This window comes from Filicampus tigris, chromosome 9, assembly GCF_054856515.1.
Source record: "Filicampus tigris isolate MCC_2025a chromosome 9, RoL_Ftig_1.0, whole genome shotgun sequence".
Classification (NCBI taxonomy): domain Eukaryota; kingdom Metazoa; phylum Chordata; class Actinopteri; order Syngnathiformes; family Syngnathidae; genus Filicampus; species Filicampus tigris.
This window is the reverse complement of record NC_141225.1, coordinates 24,707,404-24,731,213: the sequence shown is the minus strand read 5'-3', so window position 1 is coordinate 24,731,213 and position 23,810 is coordinate 24,707,404. Positions and strand designations below refer to the sequence as shown.

General features: G+C 44.5%; 1 protein-coding gene across 2 annotated transcripts; it reads right to left on the bottom strand.

Annotated features, from left to right (window-relative positions):
• Positions 1-450: 450 nt before the first annotated feature.
• On the bottom strand, positions 451-23,298 carry LOC147142728 (sodium- and chloride-dependent taurine transporter-like). 2 transcript variants are annotated; one of them, XM_086040095.1, is made up of 15 exons: positions 23,068-23,298; positions 15,789-16,018; positions 15,424-15,558; positions 11,351-11,439; positions 10,550-10,695; positions 9,777-9,909; positions 9,561-9,695; positions 9,245-9,348; positions 9,043-9,167; positions 8,724-8,836; positions 8,184-8,321; positions 6,488-6,590; positions 5,799-5,899; positions 5,227-5,397; positions 451-4,864 (listed from the first exon to the last, which is right to left on the bottom strand). In XM_086040095.1, the coding sequence occupies exons 2-15, from the start codon at positions 16,015-16,017 to the stop codon at positions 4,706-4,708; spliced, it is 1,881 nt and encodes a 626-aa protein (XP_085896221.1). In that variant the 5' UTR covers position 16,018; positions 23,068-23,298; the 3' UTR covers positions 451-4,705. The 2 variants fall into 2 exon arrangements, with proteins under 2 accessions (XP_085896221.1, XP_085896223.1); XM_086040097.1 differs by lacking the exon at positions 23,068-23,298 and adding an exon at positions 17,173-17,298.
• Between the last annotated feature and the right edge of the window lie 512 nt (positions 23,299-23,810).

Sequence of the window (23,810 nt, the reverse complement as noted above, 5' to 3'; positions counted from 1 at the left end):
GCAGGATTTAAATCTGTTTTAGGGTTTGAAATGAGGGTTTCAAACTATGGTTAGAGTTGCAAAGGAGCATTTCAATCTTGGCTTAGGGTTTCAAAGTAGGGTTAGGGCTTCCAATTAGCGTTTCAAACTATGGTTAGAGTTTCAAAGCAGGATTAACGCCTCAAATTGGGGTTTCATTTTAGGGTTAGGGTTTCAAAGTAGTGTTTCACCCCATATTTATGGTTTCATAGTAGGTTTTTAAATACGAGTAAGGCTACCTAAATCCTGACGTTTAAATGTAATCCTGAAATCCTACTTTTGAGTAGGATTTATAGTGTTTCAAATTATGGTTTGGTCCAAATAACTTCAATTTTACCACTTTTTTTGGGCCAATATTCAATAATCCAAAATAAAATGTCCAAACTTAATTGCCTTTGTTTACATGACAAAAAAATAAACAACAAGTCCAACTGCTGGGAAGTTTATCTTTTTTTTTTCCTTTTTTTTTTAATCAAGAAACAACAAAAAACTTTAACACATTTTTGAAACCTGATCAACACTTTTTTTTTCAAGCTTACAGATGACTCGGAAGGAAACCCACAAAAAAAGCTGTTTGAAAACCGTTTTGTCGTTTTCTCATGGCGGCCGTCGCCACGGAAACCGTAAGTGGATGATGACGGTGCTGATGATGAAGAGGATGGCGAAGAGCATCGCAAAAGGTGAACTCCAAGCAGTCAGATGACTGAAGGGAAATGAAAACGTCAGCTGGCTTGTTCGCTGACCACCGCCTGCTAGGGGGCAGCACTGAGTCAAGACAAACACAGCCAGGCAATCCTGCGGCTCGGCGGACATTCCGGCCAAACACTTTGGAAAACGACAGCAAATTAATGACTTCAAATAAATTATTACACGCGACTGATGTGAGTGACAGGATATCAGAACATAAAAAACACACAAACGAGGGAATTCATGAAGATGTCAGCACCAAAATGTCCAAATAACATTTCAAACTTTGATGTTTGGTCGTTAGCGCCGCTCGTTAGCATCGCTCGTTAGCATCGCTCGTTAGCGGCGGTGCGGCGTTCGGGACCCCGGCGAGAATGTGAAACTGTGTGCACTTTTTACAAAGTCGACGAATCAAATTAGGAACACAAACATCTGTGGTGGATTTCATGATGTCGGGTGTTTATTTGAGGAAAATACCATCATGAAATGAACCCTTTATTGAGAAAAAATGCCCGGATTCGAACTGCTCGAAGAATTTTAAAAAACCTTTTAGTTGAGGAAAAAGATAAAACTCTATCAGCTACTGTATCTATTTGCGGAAAAAGCATGCAGAATTTATTTGAGGAAAACAAATGTGATAAGTATTTTAAGGAAAAATGTCATTGATACAAAGTATTTATTCGAGGCAAAATATGAAGTGATGTCAACTATTTTTGAGGGCACAATGTGACTTATTTGAGGAGAGAATGTCCACTATCCAAGGAAAAATATTGATAAGATTTATTTGAAGTGAAAAATCAATTTATTTGAAGATAAAAAAATGAGTTTCCTATTTGATCAAATAATGACGTGTTGATCTATTTGAGAGAAGTGTGTTCTATGAAAAAATAAAACATTTATTCGAGGGTAAAATGAGCTATCTGAGGAAACACGATGTTTTGAACAATTGATTTGAGGTGAAAACATTGATATGAACTAAGTACTTGAGGAAGAATATTTAGTAATCATTTATTTGAGGAAAAATTGTAATAATTAGAGGAAAACAGATATGAACTATTTAAGGAAAATATGAATGACGTATTTCAGGGAAGAAGTTAATTTCTTTGAGGTTAAAAAGCAGTGATGAACTATTTGGGTAGCGCACATCACAATGTCAACTATTTATGGAAGGAAATGACGAGCGAGCCAGACTTTGCATGATGGATATGTTTGTGTTGTTCTTTACCAATGCTAGCGTGGTGTTAGCGCGATAGTAGCTTGACGTTAGCATGGGTGACGGATGGGAGGGAATATTTGCAAGATGGCGCAGGTATAAAAAAAAAAGGTTAACTTTGTAGACAAAAGTATTGAGACATTTCACCTTTGGCGCAAGCCCGGCCGATTTGTGCCGCGGTCAGCATTTTATGTATGTTTAATACAGAGCAGTGTTTCAATTGCATGTTAGTCAATTGGGGATAAGACTTTGTCCCCCCCCCCAAAAAATGAGTGCCAATTTTTCCTGTCCTTAGGTTGCTGTGTTTGACATGTTGTGCTGTGCAGTGCCCCACCGCATCCAGCAGCAGGTAATACGCACGATATAATTAATACAGAGCAGTCATTCAATTCAAATATGAATTTGACTACAATTCAATCATGATTATGCCCAGATATAAAAATAGTCCAAATAGCCACATTTTATCAACGTTCTTTGTCCGTTTACTTAGGCCCAAATTTCCACATTTGTTTTTTTGTTTTTTTTGTTACTTTGGTGCGTCTCTGCCAAAATGTCATTTTTTTGGTCAAAATTGCCACATTTTCCCCCAATTTTTTTGTCTTAATACTTATGTCAAAGTCTCTTTCATTTCCTACGTTTTTGGCCCATTTGTGTCCAAATGAACACATTTGCCCACTTTTTTGTCTCAATACTTGTCCAAACTCTCATAATTGATCACTTTTGCGGTCCAATTGCTTTTGTCCACATATTCCCACTTTTTCGTCCCCAATACTTGTGTATGTATGTATGCATGTATATCCGTGTAACGTCGGCCTATCGGGGCAGTGTGTTTTAGTCCCAATACTTTTGTCCAACCAGTGGGGTGTTTTTTTTGTGCAACTACTCATTCACAGTGAATACAAGAACACGACAGTCCTAAGAGAACATAGACAGAGGAGGGACTCCTTCTCATCATGTTGAACTTTCTCGGAGTCCGATCGGAGGCTGGAGCGGGTCTACGAGAGCGAGATATTCAGATAGATAAAGAGACACATCAGCTAGCACCAAACACGACGCCAAAACACGACAAACGTTCAGGGCTCATCTCCCGGGGTACGGCGTTTATGGCCAGTGGGTGCGGCGTTAAGGTGCGTTTCACAACCAGCATCCTGGTTTGGAGTTTTCAGACGTACACATTCAGCGGATTCTTCGCTTAAGTACCGTTTTTTTTTTTCGTTTTTTTTTTCTTTTTTGGCTTTTCACAGCTTTGATTTGTCACGTATAAAAATGGTTGCCAAGTGCAACAGATTTTCAAGTTTGGGCCACCAGGCTTGTCCAAACGTTTGGTGGAAATTTTGGTTGCGGTGATATTTGTTTGCTTTGATTATTGAATTGGCCACCAGATAACGACACTTCTGCCCACCCTGACTGGAAACCTTCAATTTTTTGCTGGGCGCTCCAGACTGGTGCGTCAATACGGCACTGACGGATGGCCGTTTTTTAGCTGACAATCGATGGGAAAGATTTGAAAGTAGACAGACTAAGCATAGATGGAAAGTCCTTTATTAAATCCGCCATTCATCTGCAGTCCGTCATTAGTTTATTTTTCACGGCGAGGCTTCAATGGCCGCGGCGAGGAACACTAGCGAGTTGTTGTTGCTTGGGGGACAGATTTGAGTAAGGGACCGGGCTGTGAACAGGCTTCCAAAGCGCAGTCAGTCATGATTTCTGTTCAAATATCGTCCGGCGTTGTTTTGTGTTACAAGTGAAAGTTTACTCGTAATTGCTGACGGACGCCCGTTTCAAATTAGAGGGGGACCTCCGGCCTATAGTATATATTATTTTCTTACCCCCGGAAAAAGCAGCAAATGATGGATGACGGAGGGGAAAATTTGGTCAAAGTTCGACCCTTGGAATTGAGCTAAAAACTCAGAATTGAACCAAAATGGCGGTGCAGAATCATCAGAAACGTTTCCCGCATTGCACGGCACAGGCTAAATTTTTGATATTCAAGTATCCCTGATTCCAAATTGTGCCAATTTGGCCAAAATCCCCAGCCAGGAGCCCCCAAAAGTACCGTTTTTAATCCAAATGGCTGACTTTCCGTTCATTTTGGTCTGGCGTGGGTCCTTCCTGGAGATGTTTTCATGCATTAATCGAATTTGGAAACTTGGTTCCGATTTGGCAAAATTGCCTCTGAGGAATTGCTTTCAACCAAAAATCCTTGACATCCTGATCATTTTGTGGCTCAAATCCTCGAGCCTCTTCATGCAATTTTGTCTGTGATGTGTTCACGTTCCCAGTAATGGTGGTCAGAAGTGTACAAAATTGAACTTTGGTCATCCACGGCTTGGGCCTTTGGATGATTGTAGTCGTCACTGGTGGGGGCGGGCGGGCGGGCGGGCGGGCGCTGCCACTTAAAACACTTCAAGATTCCGTAAACATTCCCGCCATAATCGGCTTTCTTTTTGGGATTCAGTCCAACTCTGAACTTTTGATTCCAGGACTCCAAGGTCACCTTCTTGTCCAGAAGAAGAAGAAGAAAAAAATTCCTTCATGAAGTATTCCTAAAAGACTTGAGACTACTTTTTAATTTTCTTCCTTAAAACCCTTTTTTTTTTTTTTTCCTCTTTCCACCAGACAGAAAAAAACGAACGGACAGACAGACGGCGAAACTGAAGGCGGCTAGTTAGCGTTAGCTTGAGGAGACGCATTTGGGAGGCTGGCGGGAGAGGAGAGCGATCTCATGGAGAGCTTTCCACCCCGCGCTCTTTTTTTTCTTGGTTTTTTTTTGTTGTTGTTGTTTTTTTACATCATGGTTTCTACGATGGTGTGGCTGGGGCCCTTGAGCAGCAGTCCCTTGTTCCCGTTGGGGTCCACGGGGTAGGCCAGGTCCCGGGGGCTGCGGTGGTCCGCCGGGCGGGAACTGGCGCCGCCGCGAACTGGGGCGGCCACCGCCTTGATCCTCTGCAGAGAGACACCGTGAAAAATGTATCAAGGCAGCGTAGCGGGCCCGCCAATCCTGACAATCCTTCGGAAATATATTGAATATATTGTCAAAAAATGTATGTGCTGTAGAGGCAAAGGAACGTGGACATTTCCCCCATAAATAGCAAACGTTGGCATGGCAACACTACATTCGCTGACACGTAGGTTTCACGTAGCACATAAATCAAAATTCCTGTATTTGCTCCGGAAAAGGCAAGAAAACAATCCCTTTTGTCTTAGCGGTTGATATGTTGACATTGAAATGGTTGCTCCGTCCCATTTCAATGCGGTACTTGAAATAAGCGAGCGCATTTGCAAATGTGCCCTTGTTGCACACCCACCTCAATGAGCGGCCCGTCAGATCGTATGATCTTGATCACCACCACCATGGGGATGCAGATCATGGAGGCCAGGGCCAAAGTCCAGCCCACTCCGATGGCCCAGTCGGGATATTCGTACACTTTGTTGTACGTCAGCGGCTTGTATTTGACCAGAGAGAAAACAAAGCAGCCCTGCAAACACGCAAAGCTCCATTTTAGCTCGCGACGACGGTAGAAACAAATCAGCGCAACATTCTCTCCCTCGTAATCGGCGTAACGAGCCGAGAGTCATCCCCCTAATCTGGGTCTTCCGCTCAAAAGCTGTGCTGTTCTTAGATCCAAAGCGGTGCGACGCCGCCCTCTGCTGGTGTCTCTTTGTCGCCGCAGCGCTTTGCCGCTTCACAAACCAACACGTTTTTGGGAAAGTCTTCCCGAATGCAAAAAACTGGTATCGTTGGCCATAAAAGTGCAATATTTGTACATGAAACATGTAACGGTGGACAACAAAAGGTTGGATTTCCTTTTGCCACGCATATGCTATCGTTTCCATTCCATTTCCAGTTTGGGTTAAATGTCAAATGTTGAGCCCTTACCACGCACAAGCAGGGCGTGATGACAGACCAGCTCCACTTCATCCAAGGGTTCGGTCGGTAGCCGATCATGTCCTCCACAGCATCGTAGAAGTTATCAACGCCTGCGCAAATTGGCAAAGCGCAATGAATGGCGCGGCGGCTTTCCAGCAGCAACCTTTGAAAAGGCTTGCTTTTGCTCATGTTTGCATTTTCACGTGTCAATCTTGCAAACTTTGCATTTTCAAACGTTAGCATTTACAAATGGAGCGCTTTCAAATGTTTTCGTGTTCAAAAGTAAGTATACCAAATGCTGTATCTTCCAATAGTGGCATTTTAAAATGTTAGCATTGTCATATTCAGTTTTTACGATTTTAAATAACTAGCATTTGGAAACTCTTAGCATTTTCAAATGTTATGGTGTTTGAAATGTTAGCATTCCCAAACATTTTTTACTTCAAACGTTAGCATTTTAAGATTTTTGCAATTTCAAATGTTAGTCTTTCCAAAAGTTAGCATTTACAAAATGCTAGAAGTTTCAAATCGTGGCATTTAGAAATGTGAGCGTTACTACCACCTTATTCTTGTTTCAAAAAAAGTGTTAGCGTGCTCGGACGTGTTCATCATTAAATGCTAAGGTGTTTTCGCACGTTAGCATTTTTAGATATTCAAATGTGTATGTTTTCAAACATTTTGCACGTGGCAGTACTCACCATAAACCCAGGCAACAGCTACACATTCAAAGAATGCCACCCACAGAAGGCACACACCGCTCGCTGCATAGTAATCAAACAGCTGGAACACATACATGCCACCCTAAGGACACACAAACACAAACACAAACGCACCATGACTTTTGCCTTCCATTTAGCACACCCCAACAACGTTTTTTTTGCCGTTCGGGCCTGCAAAACTAAAAAGGATGACGTCTTATGTATGGCAGGCCAGTGGTTGGAGACCGACGTTGACACGTTTTCAAATGTTTGCATTTTCACAGAAATGCACTTGGACACATTTCGGTTCTTTTCCATTTTCAGACATTGTTTGTTGAGCGTCTGGAGCATCCGAGATTTGCAAAAAGGGGACGGAAACAGTTTCGTTCGTTTGAAGGTCCTTATCGAAAACATGGGAGCGCTGAAAATACTTTCCGTACGCACACGCGGGTCATTGCGGCCATTAAACAGATAGCGGCGATAATAGTCAAGGTGACATTAGCAATCTTCCTTCAAGGAAAAACCATGTTTGGATTAAGCGCGCGGCGGGCTTGCAAAATGCAAAACGTCTCGTGTGACTTTGACTGCTGAAGCCATTTGGATGCGCAGGCGGAAAGCAGAAAGCTGAATGACGCGGTGACCTGGCTAAGTGTCCGACCGCATTTACGTGTGGGAGGGGCCCCAGCGGAGCCGTTTTGTCCTCCGGAGGAACATCCTGCACCAAACGTGACGTCCAAACGGGAGTACGGCAGCCCAATCGGTTGTCGCGCGTCGCAGGCGCTGACTACGGACTTGGTCACAGCGACGCTGAAGTGACTCGCACCACAATAAGTCGGGACATAGCAACTAGTGACACGGCAACGTAGTAACATATTACCTTCGAAATCGGTAGCCTATTAGTACAGTATCTACGGACACAATGCCATAGTAATGCAGTAACTAGTCACAAAGTTAACTAGTAACACAGGAACATAGCAGCAAAGTACCTTAGAAACCAGCAGCATATTACCGTAGTAACTAGTAACATCCTGACATAGTAACTTTAACGATGGTTCCATAGTAACTGGGAAGAGAGTAACTAGTAACAGTGAGTAGTTCCAGAGCAACTTAGTATCAGTAACATAACAGCACCCAAGTGACAGCGTACCACAGTAACTAGTAACGTAGTGCCAGGAAGGGTAAGGTAGTGCCACAGTAACTGGTAATGGACTAACATTGAACATGAATAACTCGTAACCTAGTGCCATGGTATCCGATTCCCATTTTAACAGAGTACCACAGGTAACTAGTAACGTGGTGCCTTAGTAACTCAAGAAGACAACAAGAGCAAAATATCTTAAAACAGTAGCATAGTACCGGAATCATACATTAGTAACCATGGATACCAGTACCACAGTAACTAGTTACATAATATTATAGTAGCTGCACCACAGTACCGTGGTAACGGCACCGTTTAACGATATAGTAGTTGCCTTGCCGTAACTAGTGACATAGCGCCACTGATGTGTACTAACGTAGGGCCATACCAACGGCTAACATGACAACGTTGTAGCGTGCTCATGAACGCACCGTTTCTCTAAAGAAGACTTTGCTCCGCCTTTGGTATCATGACGCTTGACTCAAGCTGCCGTTTTATATTATTCAATATTGATTGTCAATGCGTGTGTGTGTGTGTGCGTGCGTGCGCCTGCGTTACCTTGCTAACCATGGTGAGTCCCAGCAGGTAGCTGATGCAGCATATGATAGCGATGAAGACCTCTCTGCGGTAACCCTTCCGTAGGAAGGACGGATACAGATCCACCAGTGATGTGATCTGCCCTTCCACCTCCACAAACTGCGCACGGGCACAAACACACACAAAATACGTTGTATTGGTTGGACGAGGGAGCCTGCTGGCTGTGCTGTGTGGAGTGTCAAATCCGGATTTTTGAGTTGTAAGTGCCCTTTTCAAGCAAGCGTCTTGAGAGTTCATCATCAGGTGAACAAATGGTAGCACAAGGAAAAAGCCCTCCTGGGGAGCTCTCACACGAGCTGCGTTTGTCGCCTTTCGATTGCGGAGGTGTGATGCTAGCATTTTCCAGCACAAACCACGGCCATTCATCACTGAGCCGCAAAACGGACGACTACATTATGGGGCGTCCAGAAAGCCCCGGCAGGGCGCTTTAATATGACGTATGACTGGCCGGGGGGGTTGCCGCGTGTGGATTTTGCATGTGCGACAAGGCAAGTGGCTAACCTGACTGTCGAGGCCAAGCAGCAGGAGCATAATGAAGAAGAGGATGGCCCAGAGTGTGGGGAAAGGCATCATGGTTACGGCTTTGGGGTAGGCGATGAAGGCCAAGCCGGGACCTGAGCGGTGGAAACGCCACATTCATTCACTCGGTGATTGAACATAGAAACACAACATGAGGTGACACTTTGATTGAGCGGATGCTGCCCAATGGTAAGTCGAGAAAAACAAGGAGCGATTTTTAGGGGGGTGGGAGGGGGGGGGGGGCACCATTCAAATTGATCAGGGTTGTTCACAACACTGGCAAAGTCGTTTGGGAAAGTACCTGACTCTGCCACATCCGCAATGTCCACCCCTTGCTCTTGTGCCATAAAGCCCAGGACGGAAAATATTGCAAAGCCGGACACAAAACTGGTACCGCTGTTGAGGGCTCCCAGCAGCAAACAGTCCCTGCGGCACATGTGTCAGCACCCAATCAATCAATCAATTCATCAATCCACACTTCCTCTCCAGCGCCCCCTACTGACCTGTAGCAGTTGTATTTGTACTTGTTGTAACTGCCCAGCGACGTCATGGCGCCCAAACAGATAGCGTAGGAGAAGAAGATCTGGGTGCCGGCATCGATCCACACCTGACACAAAAGACGGATAGACCGGGCTCGGCAAAAGTCACTGGGACCATAGTAACTAGTAAGGAGGTGACTAGTAACATTGCCACCATTAACATAGTGACTAGTAACACCAAGTGCCAAAGTAAGAGAGTACCAGGGTAACTAATGACATGGCAATATGTCAGCAACTCTTAACAGGTTAGTGGCAGCAGAGTAGCATGACAAGATGTTACCTCAGCGTCTTTGAGGCGGGTGAGGTCGGGGTACAGGTAGAACTTGATGCCCTCGGTGGCCCCGGGCAAGGTGACGCCACGGATCAACAGCACGATGAGCATGACGAAGGGGAAGGTGGCCGTGATGTACACCACCTGGATGCGTGACGGCGACCGACATGACGTTTGACTGAGCTGTCCTGATATTCCCGACGCTGTCGCAAGGCGACGACTGACCTTCCCGGTGGACTTGACGCCCTTCCAGATGCAGAAGAAACAGATGACCCAGACCAGCAGGAGACAAAGAGCCAAGTCCCACTTGATGGGCCCTATGTCCTCAATGCCGCTGCTGATGCCCAACACTTTGCGTCTGCACCGGCGAGGACAGCAAAGATGAACATCTCAAGCACAATCACAGCATCGTTGTTTGGCAAACCAGAACCAGAACCCAAACCTGCATTTGAACTCTTTCCCTAGCCCTAACACAACCCCCCTCAATTGAACACAAACACAAAGATGGAGCCAAAATCGAACACAAACCTTAATTTAATCCTAACCCACAAAGCCTCAGCAAAAGCCCAAACCTAAATCAGAACAGGCCTAAACCCAACTCACAAACCCTACCATGAATTCACAAACCCAACAATATTATCCCAAAGCCTAACTCGAAGCCCACCCAAATTAGGAGCCTTGTCCTCTGACCTAACCTTAAACCCAAAATAACCCTCAAACTGTAAATTGGATCCTCAAGACAAGAAAATCAAACCCCAATGCAAAGACTTTGTTTAACCAAAAACCGCCTAACCTGCACCCTGAACTGAAGCCAAACACACAAACCCGGAACGCAACTCCAAGCCACAAGCGCTAACCCGAACCCACCAACAGGAATCCACAAATCGAAGCCCTACCTGAATTCGAACCCGCAAATCCAAATGTTAATTCAAACCCTCACGGCAAATCCGTAAACGGAACCTTAACGGGCCATTGCGTGCGCTTGCGTGCGTACGTACTCCCAGAACTCTGTGACGGGGGAGGTGAAGTTGGAGAAGTTGGAAGGCAACCAGAAGCTTTTGTTCTTGCGGTACGTGTCCTCAATGCAGTGTTCCGTGTTCCAGGGCTGGTTGCACTTGGCCCACGGCAGTTCGGGCTGGAAACACTGAAGGTGCAAAGACAAAGAAGGCACAAGCTTCAAAAGGACAAGTTTGTGGACTTTGATGTCGAGATAGAGACGACTTTGTCAAAGGTGTGCTCCGCACACATTTTGCCGCTAACGTGTACTAAATTAGGCTTGCCGTACAAGGGCCGACATAATCGTCTGGATTCGGAAAGCCGCTGTGCACGGCCATCACCGTATATGGAGGCAAGATCGCTGGCATCAACTCAAACTTCCAAAGTCCACATTTGGTCAGTTCCTTTTTTTCCATTCATCTATACTCTTGGTCAGTCCTCGCGTGACACTGTTTATTTGTGACAAATGATTGACCAACCTCAATCTTTGCTCATGCAAATTTAATGGCTAAAAAAGAAAGAGGTTTTCTGGGGTCCTGAAAAGTGTAAGTTGCCTGACGCCAGCAATATGTTACTTTCCATGGGCTGCCCAAGTCCGGTCCTCAAGAGCCTTGATCCAGCCGGTTTCAGGTGTATCCCTAGTCCCTGATTCAAAGGATCAGCTCATCAGCAAGGTTTGCAAAAGCCTGAAAACCATCCTGATGATTTGAATGAGGCGTGTCGCCGTAGGGATAATATCGAAAACAGGCTGGATCGGGGATCTCGAGGACCGGATTTTGGATGTGGATGTCTCAATGTGGTACCTGGAATAGGTAGTAGAGTCCCCAGGCCAAGATGACAATGTAGTAGATGTTCAGCAGGGACACGATAACGATGGAGGCGTAGCCGATTCCTGCAAACACACAAGGAAAGCGGCATGTTGGGAAACGGCATCAACGGACGGGCCCGCCGGGCAACCAGAAAGAATCGGACGGCCGCATAGAGAAGAAACGGGAAGGACTAACAGAGAAAGCGGGACTGGACTGTTTGGAGAGGCTGCCGGCAGTGAGCGAGCGCCCCATTCGCTGACTGCACCCGTCAATTTGGAGATTCCCTGCTTTGCTTTCCAGCCGCAGCTACATATGAAATGATCGACTTAAAATTCGGGTGTGCGAAATCTCATGTGCCGCCATCTTGTTTCAAGCCAAACCCGAAGCCCGACCCTCATCCAAGCCCGAGCAGAATGGCAAGATGGCAGCCCCACTTCTCGGCGTTGTTGCCGGAGCTCTCTTTTGGCTCTTTCACCGTCCCAAATGCATCCGTTTCTTGAGACACGATTGCATAGGACCGAGAGCCCAAGCGTTTGCTTGATGGAGGCAAGCGGCCGCTTCAGACTCAGATTCTAAACTGACGGACAGTCATCTCTATTCAATGGTGGTTTAAAGATTCTCTGAGGCAACTACCGAGGTCTTTTGATGCCGCAGACAAGACCGATTTTAAATCAGAGGAACTGGGTCAATATTCAGATTGTAGCACTGGTGACAAAAACGTTGGTATTGAATTGTGTATTATAGGTCAGGGTAGTTCAATTCTCCGGGCTAATAGCACAGCTTTGAAGTTAGGAGACTACAAATTGGCCAGATATGCACTGGAGAGCGGTCAATCAAATGTGCTTTTGAAGAACAAGGAGAGGACCACTTCAGGAGGAATCCGTCATTATCGCGGTACTTCCGTCGAGGTGTTTTGTGCTCTCCGCGCACGTGCTTGTGTGTTTCTTTTTGAGTCCATGGGGGATGCGCGCACGTGTGTGCGCGCGCCAAGGCCGATTGCCCAAAAGAATGTCCTTCAAGGTCCTCTGTGCCATCTGTGCGCATATGCGTGCATGTGTGTGTGTGTGTGTGTGTGTGTCTTTCTGCACCTATGCTCACACGGTCTGATGCCGATCAAACAAACACACACCCGCACACACGCGCACACACAGTGTGCTCCTCCATGATGTCACCGACGTTACGACCTCAGTTGACCTCGTGTGTGTTGGTCAAAAATGTGTTCATGGTTCTCCGATCATGATTGCAAAAGCACAACTGATTTGACTTGACTTCATTTCATGACATTTTTTCTTGTAGGCAAATACGTCCTCATTAACTTTGAACCTAACCCAGACCAAAAACAACACCCAAAACCTGACCCAGCCCCAACTGCTAACTCTAAACCAACCCTACAATTGTTGACTTAAACGAAAGGACTGCGCCAGTGTTTTTACGATGCCCCTGGCTACGAGATGGCCAGATTTGTACTTGAGATCTATCAAATGGATTCAACTTCAATTTCAGGGACCCGACCGACTCTTGAAGAACGTGGCAGGGCTCGACTACTGTAACGGCTTAGAAATTCCGAAACAGGACCGCAGTCGCTTTTGACCACCTTTACCCAAATGAACTCATTCATTTCTTCTCCAGATTCGATCCTGTAAGAACAAAAGCTTCTGTTTTTATGCCCTCTATAAATTCGGTAACAAAGTGGTCTTCTTTTAATGCTGTCTCAACATGAGGATCGGAAAGTTCTGTCCAGGACCTTGCGAAGGAAAAGCCGCTGGACCTGATGGCATTCCTTCGAGGGTGCCAGATTATGCTCTGATCCTCTTGCCCTTTGTTGACCTGCTCAATCTTACTGGAGCAACATCTTGGCGTGTAGTTTCAAGGACTCCATCAGTAGGCTAGTAGCAAACAAATCACCTGTGGTTTCCAAAAAATGAGAACCAACCTACTGCTCTGACTTCAGTGCTGATCAAATGTCTTGAGTGCCTTTTATTGGACTCCACCAAATGTCAGATTGCCCTCAGATTTATACTTTAACCCAATCATGTCCACTAATCCTAGTCCACCAACAGCAACCCAAACCCTTACACATCATAATAATGTTAACACAAAACCCAACCCGAAACCAGACCCAAACGCGAGCACTGATGAAAACCATAGCCACGAACCTTCATTTACGAACCCTAACCCAAATCCTAATCGTAAACCTAAGACCAAATCCAATCCACCAACGCTAAGATACCAGCAGCCCCAGTTCAAACCCTAACTCGGCAGTTACCAAGCATAAAACCGACTCTAACACAACCAAAATCCAATTTTACCTGAATTCTACCGAGTAACGCCAACTGACACTGGCCTCTAACACAAAAAACTCGGATCAAACATGTAGTTACGTACAGGCCGAAGGAAGATGCTACATGAATTAGCATCCATTCTTCCAGATCGTAGTCGAGCTACAGTATTGGATTGGCGGTTGACATTTCAATCTTTCCAATTTGGCAGGGTTGTGAACAACAACACACTTCCTGTGGTGTCAAATTTAGATTACATGAATAGTTTCGCTGTACAGCGACTTTACTTCAAACGCTAACCCACAAATGAAAGCTAACTAACCAGCCCCTAACCCGAATATGGATGTGGGGAAAAAAATCTCTCTCTCTCGCTCTCTCTCATTTTTTTTCTTTTATTCTCCTGTTCCGTTTTCCACCCGCTCCGTCGCTCTGATGTGTTGCCGCGCTGTTGCCTTGGCAACCTGTGATCCAGGACACTCTGTACATCGTGTCAGGCGTGTTAGTGTTTGTGTGTCTGTGTGTGTGTGTGTGTGTGTGCGCAGACTGAAATCTATCAAATAAAACAAGCGATGAAACGTCGTCCAGCCTGAATATTGTAAAGAGCAATTACAGGCGTCATGAATATTAACGAAGTAGAGCCGAGCAGACGCGGGCGTGGAATATATTAACCCAATTTTGGAATGGGGGAGGGGAAGACGGAGGAAGGAAGGAAAGTGGGAGGAAGATGACGAGACAGACGCGGCTTGGCGAGGACCAAATCGGCGTTCTCAGAAGAAGCCGTTTCAAAGTCGGAATCCAGGCCATGGCGTTGCCTGGCAACAGCAGCGGCGGCCGCCTGATTGGAGGAGAGGACGGCATGCGTTAAGAGCCCAAATGTGGACGATGCGTGAAGCGCGACATTAGCGGGGCCGGAGGAGGACAGCGCAAGTCAAACAGTAACTCGGAACAAAAGCAAAGCCATCGGATGCCGGGGCGAGTGACCGTTTGATGAACTTTGACCTTGAAATCGGCGGCACGTCCGTCCATACCCTAACCTGGACACAAACCCAATCCGTTCTGACTTAACCCTAAGCGTCTAACCCCAACACCAACTTGGCTCTCACTTCAAGACAAACCCAAACTCCAAACTAGTCCAAACCTTGATCTCAAACACTGAAGTTAGGTTGCTCCTAACCCAAACCAGAACCTGGAATGAACGAAGCCCAACCCAAACCACTAATCCTTCAGCAACCCACTAATGCAACATAAAGCCCCTCACCATAAACCCAACCCTTACCTGAGGCTTTAAATTGAACCCGGACTCAAAATCCAACCGAGCCCCAAACCTTCGGCTCTCAAACTAACCCTCACAGAAACCAAAATCCACAACACCCTAGCAGGATCTCTTGAGCCAAACCTTGACCTGAAGATAAACCCAATCCAAACCTAACGCACTAATCCTTTCCCAACCCCAAAAACATCATCGAACTTGAGGCTCTAATTCGAACCCAACCTTTGAGCCCACTTCCAACCTCAAACCTGAAACTGTAAACCTGACTGAAAGCTTACTCAAAACATAAACGCTAACGCTACAGAATCAAGATGAAAATCTGCGCCATCATTTACACGAAATGAAAATGAAATCCATAGTCCACCCCATATGTATTTGGGCATTTCCACTCGATGATATCGTCTTCATTGGACCCGCGGAACGTCTGGCTAGAAAGCCTTTGAAGCACAGCTCCAAAACGCCAAGCCAAGCACGACTTGACATTGCTCGCCGCCGAAGCAAAATGGCCGGACACGTACCGGTAAAGATGGGGCACAGCTTCCCCCAGCAGGTGATGCCGCCCTCGGAGGTGAACTGGCCCAGCGCCACCTCCAAGAAGAAGACCGGCAGGCCTCCGCCAAACAGGAAGATGAAGTAAGGGATGAGGAAAGCACCTGCAAGGCAGCAAAGGAAGGGGACGGACATGACTTTGGACGGACCACTAACATTCACTTTCGGTAAATTCGAGTCAGGTACATCAAATATTCCTTTTTTTTTTTTCAAGATACATCGCTGCCGTCTATTCTTTCTGCTGCTCACATTTACTTCTTCGCATATAGACGGTACGAGATGGTATCAATTGACCCGTCTGCACTTTTGTGCCGCATTTGGTTTACCGCCGTACCTCCGCCGTTCTTGTAGCAGAGGTAGGGGAAGCGCCAGACGTTCCCTAAACCGACAAATCCTCCGGCCACCGACAAAACAAAGTCCAGCTTGCTGGCCCACTTCTCTCGCTGGGGATGTTTGCCCTCGGCCTCGTCCTCGGGCCGGGTTCCGGGACTCTTGCCGGGGGACGGCTTCAGCGTGTCCTTGTGGAAGTCCTTCAGGCACTGGAGCTTTTCCTTCTGCGCCATTCTGAACACACAAAGACAAAAACTTGGATTGGAAGAAAGCCAACGGGCAGCGCGTGATGTGAAATCATCACGCATGGGCTCAATCCGCGCCGTCATCGCTGGAAATGTGGAACGCAAACGACGGCACAATTATTTTTACTTTTGCGTCCCAAAATAGATGAATTCGATCTCTCACAGACAGCATCAAAGCTTTTTACAGGATTTTAGTCAGTTGGATTTTTCATGACAAATAGCCACAATAGTCCGAAGTTTAAAAAAAAACGTTGCAAGGAGAATGTTTTCGAGAATAAAAAGTCTGTGAATTGCAAAATGAAAGCTACATTTTGGGGAGAAAAAAGGTACAAAAAATTACAACATTAAAGCACTAGATTTTTAAAGAAAAATAAAGCCTAAAAATCATTACATTCTTTTTTAAAAGATAAACAAATCTTGTAACATTATGACATTAGTTATATATATCTTACATTTTTGTTAAACGTATCATTTTACAAGATGACGTTTTTGGGAAGTAAGAAATGGTCATTTTACAACATTAAATGTGTTTCGTTTTCTAAGAAAAAAAAGTCTCAAAATGGCAAAAAAGGCAAAAACATTTTTTTAAGACAAGTCATAATATTACAAGCTGAAAAAACTATAGGTTGTAATGGGAATGTTTTCAAGAAAAAAGTCACAAAATTCCAAAATGAAAGCAGTATTTTAAAAAGGTCATCAAACTTAAAAGCTTAAACTTGTTTTTTTCTATCCCCCGCCCCCCACACACACACACAAAACTGGTATGAGGTTAAAGTTGTATTTTTTCAAAGAAAAAAATATCCTAAAATTCCAATATTCAGATCATATTTTTTGAGAAAGAAATTTAAAGTGAATGAAAAGCGCCGCTTTGATTGGCCATGATTGCTGTCAGCTGTGACCACTCCCATAGCGACGCAGTCCTCCCTCTGATCAACATCAGGTTAAAACCATCTGGCCGCAATTACGCGCAGCAGTTACGCTGGTCACGAAAATAGAGACAGTTACAGTTACGAGATTAAAGTCGTGTGAGAAAAGTAAAAAAAAAAATCAACGGAACAGTAACTTGGCGTTGAATGCGTATTTCTTTTCCAGAAAAAAGTTGCAATATTACGATAACCCCAAGACATGATGTGAAATGTTTACCAATCTGCTTGACTGATGTCTGTCTTGCAAATACGGAACACTCAAAAGTTTCACACTATAAAGGCGCTCAACTATTTCACCAGATTTTTGCTTTGCCTTCCCGAAATAGATATTTAAAAAAAAAAAAAAAATCTTTCACAGCCTGCATCAAAGTACGTTGCCTTTTCCTTGAGGCTTCATATTACACAAGTCTGATGTGATTATGACATCACGTCAATTGCTTTTTATAGAAGGCGGCGGCTGCTATGCGCCCAAGCGGAATTTCGATTCTCAAAAGTCGACACACCCCTTTTCAAATGTCTTCTACAACCTGCACGACGCAAGTGAATTGTTTGATTTCAAATCTTTTCCAGAAGGCGAGTAAATGCAAACAACGGCGCCAACGCGCTGGCGCACGTGCGCGCCGCCTTCCGAGTGGCGAGCGACGCCTTCCGAATTCAACTGCCGTGGACGCTCACATTTGCCGGCTGGGCTCCAAGCGCCGGCGACGCTCTTGCCCAGCTTGTCCATCAAAGTCGGGTTTGTAAAGCGCTGCGTTGACTAACGGATCTCTGTAGATGGCAGCGTTGCATCGCTTTGGATTTGACGTCGGCACAGCTTGAGCAGAAGCGCCTCGCCATTAATCCGGGTATGCATATGTTGCTATCAACGGAGTACGTCTTGCGGTCGATAATCGCGTGTCACGAGACGGAGTGAATGGCAAATGGCGCCTAAAACGTCCACGCAGTGTGTCGGAGTCGTTCACTGCGCATTTCTTACGAGTATGTGTGTAAATAAATGATTGTTTTGCCATCAAATGCCCTTCTTCGCTTTTGTGTTTGGTCATTTTGAGTTTGCTTGGCATGCTTCTTTTCACCAAAAGCTCATTTTTGGGGAAACCAAGCAGCGCACCCAAGCCCAAATCAAGTTTGGCTGTTCTAGTAGGCTTTTCCTGGATGCCGTTGTTGGAATGTGTATGACGCAAGCGTTGAGGGCGGATGACGAGCCGTTGAAAGCGTTTAATGGGTCTCAGGTGCCCCGAGTCCGGTTAATGATACACCGGCGTGACCTGCTTCTCCGCGGTTAATTTGTAACCAAACCGTGCGCATGTGCTCAAACAATGGACGGGCGGCCATTATGTCGGCTGCCGCCGGTGGTGGATGACAAGCCATGACGATGGCAAGCGGACGCCGGGAGAAGCTCCAGCAATTCCAAAACCACTTTGGCGTGGGGGGGGGTGGTTGATTGCAAAAAAAACCAAAAAACTGTTGTAATAAAACAACTCACAGGAGTTGTATTTTATCAAGAAAAAACGGTGAAAATATTGAGATTTCAAATAAATATTAAGATTTTGATTTTAAAACTAGGATACGTTCCAAAGAGGAAGTTTCAAAGGAAAAAAAAGTCAAAAACAGTTGGAAAATCACAAGATTTGTCATTTTTTTAAGGAAATTAAATGACTTATTATTGATAAGATATAAGTTGTATTTTTCTAAGAAAAAATGTCCTAATATTACAAATGTAGTCTTTTTTATAAAAGCCATAGAAATGTTAAGATTAAAAAGAAATGAAAGGTATTTCTAAAAGAAAAAAACGTCATATGTCATAAGAATACGTGTGTGTGCGTGTTAAGATCGTCTCAGCGTGAGAAGTTTTTGTTGGAAAAATATACTCAAAAATATAATCGCAAGATGAAGTCGTATTTTGGGGGTAATGTGAAATTATGAGATTCAAATGATTTTTTTAAGCAATAAAACAAAACACAGAGAAAGAGAGTGATATTTTTGAGAAATAAATTGTAATATTGAAACATTGCAACATTGAGTTGAAATGTGCATGCTTTATTAAACAACAAGATAAAATTGGCATTTTTAAAAGATAGAGAAAAAGATTAAAACTGAGATTAAAGTTGTATTTAAAGCAAAAAAGTCATAAAATTGTACATTGTAGACAACTGTACATACATGTACATATTGTACATGGATATGTACACTTACTGTATATATTTCATTGTGTACTACTCTATATTCAATGTTATGATCTCATTATTAATTTATTATAGTCACATTGAACAACCCCCACACAGCCGTGAGAGCCGCAGGATGTGTGTGCGCGCGCGCGCGTGTGTGTGTGTGTGTGTGTGTTGCGCACACACACCCACACGCACTAAGCTCTTATATAACACACTCCACTATTTTAAGCATGTTTAGTTCCACTGGGCTGAACGACTACACAATCATCATCATCATCATCATCATCATCATCATCATCATCATCATCATCCTCCTCCTCCCGCTTCTTGCTTTTTTGACTCCGAATTGGATGACGCCTGACGTCAGCATCGCCACTAAGGAGACGTTGACTTTAAGGTGGCCTAACCACCACCAGCGGTTGGGACGGACAATATCGTGTACCTAGCGGCTACACTGGCGCTTTTTACGCAGTCGTCTTTATTTCTGCTAAACGTGTGAGTTTGAACTTTTTTTTTTTTTAAACTACTTCTGCAAGTCTGGAAAAAATTCAATCACGCATTCGGTTGCAGTACCACCTTGTGCCACAACATGCCAGCGGAAGCACTGAGCTCGACTGGAAGATGTGCAGCATAAATAGCTCGTTCACTGCTGTGGATGTTGATATTGCTCAAAGAAGACTTCAACGGTAGGCAGGAAGTGCGTCTCGACCAGCTTGGCTGTGAAATTTAGGTCTCTAAATGAGTGCAATGACTAACAGATCCCTGTAGATGGCGATGTCGCGTGAATTTGGATTTGAGATCGGCACAGCTTTTGAGTAGAAGATCCAGATTAGGTGGTCAATCGTCTTGCCGCGTCAATTATGAACTAATAAAACTAATAAAAACGCAACTAAAATGAAGCCTTTTTGAAAAAATAACAACAAAAAGCACCCCGTCTCTAAAAACCAATGAAAACAAAATGAATTTGCAAAAACAAAAGTCCGAACAAAATGACAAGTAACTATCAGGAAAAATCCCAAACTGTTGGAGCCGAGCCCAGCTGTGCACGGACCTGCATGGAGTCCAGGACAGGCCCGCCGTGTAAATCACGTTAGTTCCGTGTGCTTGGTCACGTGTTGCTTGCTCAGGTATCGCAGCTGCCGCACGAGCACGCACGCGCGCGCGCACGCGCACTTTAGCGCGTGACATGGTTACGCAAGCCGACGTTTCATAATGAAAGGCGGCAGGCATCAAAACCGATCGCGCTCCGCACACAGGAAGGAAGAAAGGAAGGAAGGAAAGACGGATGCATAATATCACAAGATTAAAGTATTTTTCCAAGAAAAAACTTGTAAAATTACAACACTAAACAACGTGGTTTTGTCCATTTTTTATCTAATAGATTAAAAAAATGTTTCCCCTCCCAAAAAAGGTTGTCAGTATTCATTCGTCTTATTTATTTTTTTGGAGAAAAAAAAACACTAAAATCATGAAATTAGAGGTAAAAGTGTGTAAAGAAACGAGTTGTATTTTTATCGAAAAAGTTTCAAAATTATGAGGCAAAAGACATGAAGGGAACATCTGTAATAGATCACATTTGTATTTTTCTCATGGAAAAAAGAAATCTTACAAGATTAAAACTCAAATCATAACAGACATGAGAAGTGAAGAATGAGAGTAAAGTTGAATTTCTTTTGGAAAACTAAATCCCAATATTACAAATAAAAGTTCTTCTAGTTTTTTTTTTTAATTTGTGACATTCCGACTTAAAATGTACAATATTTTAAAAACAATTTGTCATATGACAAGATAAAAAAGTTGTGCCAATAATTACAATAATTATTATTAATTTTTTTTAAATAACAAGACTAAATGTGTATCTTTGGAGGAAATATATAAAACCATCAGACACAAGTGAAGAACGAACGAGCGAGCGCGCCATACTTTAATACTATCTTTGTGTGAAAAAAATGGTCAAATTACGATTCAAAAGTCAGAAAATTGTCATGTACAAGATGAAAATCATATTTTGATGCCAAAACGTGCAATACTACAGGTTGGAGAAGAAAGAAAAATGGTGCTCGATTGCGTTTTTACTCACGCTAACCAATTGTGCGTGTTGGCTCAACTCTACTTTATTTATGGACACTTAAAAAAAAACATCGCTGCTCATGAATCGCTGTACATGGAGTAAAAAGGATTCACACAGAAACAGAGACAGTTCAAACAATACATTAATAGCAAGCAATAATAACAACTGTTGGCTTTAGATCAGACACCGGGGGGCTCAGGTCAACTCGGTGGGATGTAGAAGCACCACTGGGACCAAACATCACAACTTGTTTTCTTTTCATTGAAATTCAAGAATTTCAGTGCCAATCCTGGACTTGATTTCCCCAGGCAGGACAAAAGTGGCCTTAATGAGAAAGTGTCTTTTTTGCTCAGCGGGACTGTCATCCGCATAGCAGTGGAAGTAAATTGCACGTTTTCTTAAAATGGAACTCAGGAGCAGCAATACAATGAAAACGGCAGGGGCCCCAAAATTGAACTCTGTGGAACACCTTACAACAAAGGGAGGGAGCGGGACTCGGAGCAACTAAAGCTAACGCAAAATGTCCTTCCAGCCGAATCGGATCTAAACTACTCAAGAGCACTGCCACTAAAAGGGGGGGGGGGGGGGGGGACTACATCAGCGCCTTGGCCACCAAGCAGCAGTTTCATGGAGTCATAGAGTTCAAAAGAATGATTTCACAACAACTTTCAGTACATTGCAGTAATATCTGTCATTTTTGGCAGAAGATAAAGAAAAATATGCCTGTATGTATTGTTTTACTGTCTACAGGTGTTGCTTCACCATCCGTGTTTTAATATGCATCACCTAAAGGAGGGCTGCCCGAGCCCGGGCCTTGAGAGCCCCTATCCAGCCTGTTTTCCATGTCTCCCTCCTCCAAAGCACCTGATTCAAATGATCAGCTCATCAGCAAGCTCTGCAGGAGCCTGATGATGACCATCCCGATCATTTGAATCGGGTGCTCCCTCCCTTTTGGAGGAGGCTGACAATCAAAGTTCTCTAGATGTGATTGTTTGAAATACACAACGAGAGGGGGGGGGGGGCGGACAGACAGTGAGAGAGACAGACAGACAGACAGAGAAACTGAAAACGAGAGATGGATTGAGAACTAAGGGAAATGGAAAGAAAGGACTTCGGGAGACAATGAGAAACAAAATCAAGAGAGCGAGAGAGGTGGGGGGGGGGCGCCCCCCACTTCTGTCCGTTTTGTGCGTGTGCGCGCGCGTACCCTCGATGACTTCATTTAAACAACGTCACCAACTCTAATCATCATCGGCATCATAAACATGATAGACGTACATTTTCAAAACAATGATCATAAATGAATGAATGAGCCTAGAAAACATAATAGCACGTCTCCCCACCCCCAAGCGCACACGTGAAAGACGCCTGCCTATGGGGGGCCCAAAAAAAAAAAGTGAAGACAAAGAAGGTCGCGTGGGGATATTATTGAAAACAAAAATCAGACTATGAATCACAATTCGAGAAGACATTTGCATCTCAACTGACATCTCCCGACTGACAATACGGCCGTCAAGAAGAGCGTGTTGCATTCAGTGTCTCCCTCCACAAAAAAAAACACAAGTCGAGTCTCAAATGAAGACAACCGGCGCGCGTTGCGTTCAATGTCACCCCCGCCAAAAAAAGCCTGAATGTCAAATGAATGGACCACCAAAACGGTCTTCCATTCAATGTCACGCCACTAAAACTAGACACAAGAACATCAACGGAACAGCAGCCGGCGCGTTGCATTCACTGTCACCCCTCAAAAAGGACACAATTAAAAAAAAACAACTATGTGGCATTCAGTGAAAAAAATGAGGTGCACAAACCGAATGATATTTTAAGAATATAACAGAGCGAGAGCGGATAAGAGGTGGATGGATGCGCTTACCTGCTGCCTCTGTGTGATTTATAAATGGTTTTTTTGGGGTGGTCTTTTCTCTATTTTTTTCAATTTAAACAAAGCCAAAGAAAAAGTCCCTCTTTGTCCTCTGGTGTCGAGACTGAGACGTGAGCGTCTCTCAAAAAACGGGTGCTCCTTATAAGCTCCTCTCCGTGAACTTTGTCTCCTCCGGTTTGGGGGGGCCGGAGTGATACCATCGCGAGTGGAAAATCACCGGGCCTCCCCCCCCTCCTCCTCTTCCACCTTCCTCCCGCCATCCTCCTCCTCCTCCTCCTCTTCCTCACGGAGCAACAGGAGAGCGGCGTCGCGTTCGCGGCTTCGCGGAATCCCGGCCGCGCGCGCGACATGCTCTCGTGGTTTGATGGGGGAAGATTATGATTTACGAGGTGCGCCTGAACGCGCCATTCAGGAGCCGAGATGCTGCCGCTGCATCACCGCCGCGGAGGCAGGTGCACGGAGGCAGAGCGGGGACAAAAATGCTGTCAATGTACCAAAATGCAATAGTTGACCACAGAAATGTATACCTTAGCATGTAAAAACGTGATACATTTTCCTTAAAAAAACAATGTTGACACAAAATTGAGATACTTGGCCAGAAAAGGAAGAAGTTGTCGTTTCCTCTGGGAATGCCGCAAAACTTTGCCATGACCAACATCGCAAACGAAATGAACAAAGATTAACTCCGACATCTTATAGAAAGTCTTTGACAAAAGCAAATCTTTGTCACAAAG

What these genes read in the sequence shown, in the direction of transcription:
- LOC147142728 (XM_086040095.1), bottom strand. Translation starts at nt 16,017, where the DNA reads ATGGCGCAGAAGGAAAAGCTCCAGTGCCTGAAGGACTTCCACAAGGAC. An exon ending in TGCTTGGCCTCGACAGTCAG is followed by an intron (nt 8,322 to 8,723) that starts GTTAGCCACTTG and finishes GCCCGTGCGCAG; the next exon opens with TTTGTGGAGGTGGAAGGGCA. An exon ending in AGCTGTTGCCTGGGTTTATG is followed by an intron (nt 5,900 to 6,487) that starts GTGAGTACTGCC and finishes CAATTTGCGCAG; the next exon opens with GCGTTGATAACTTCTACGAT.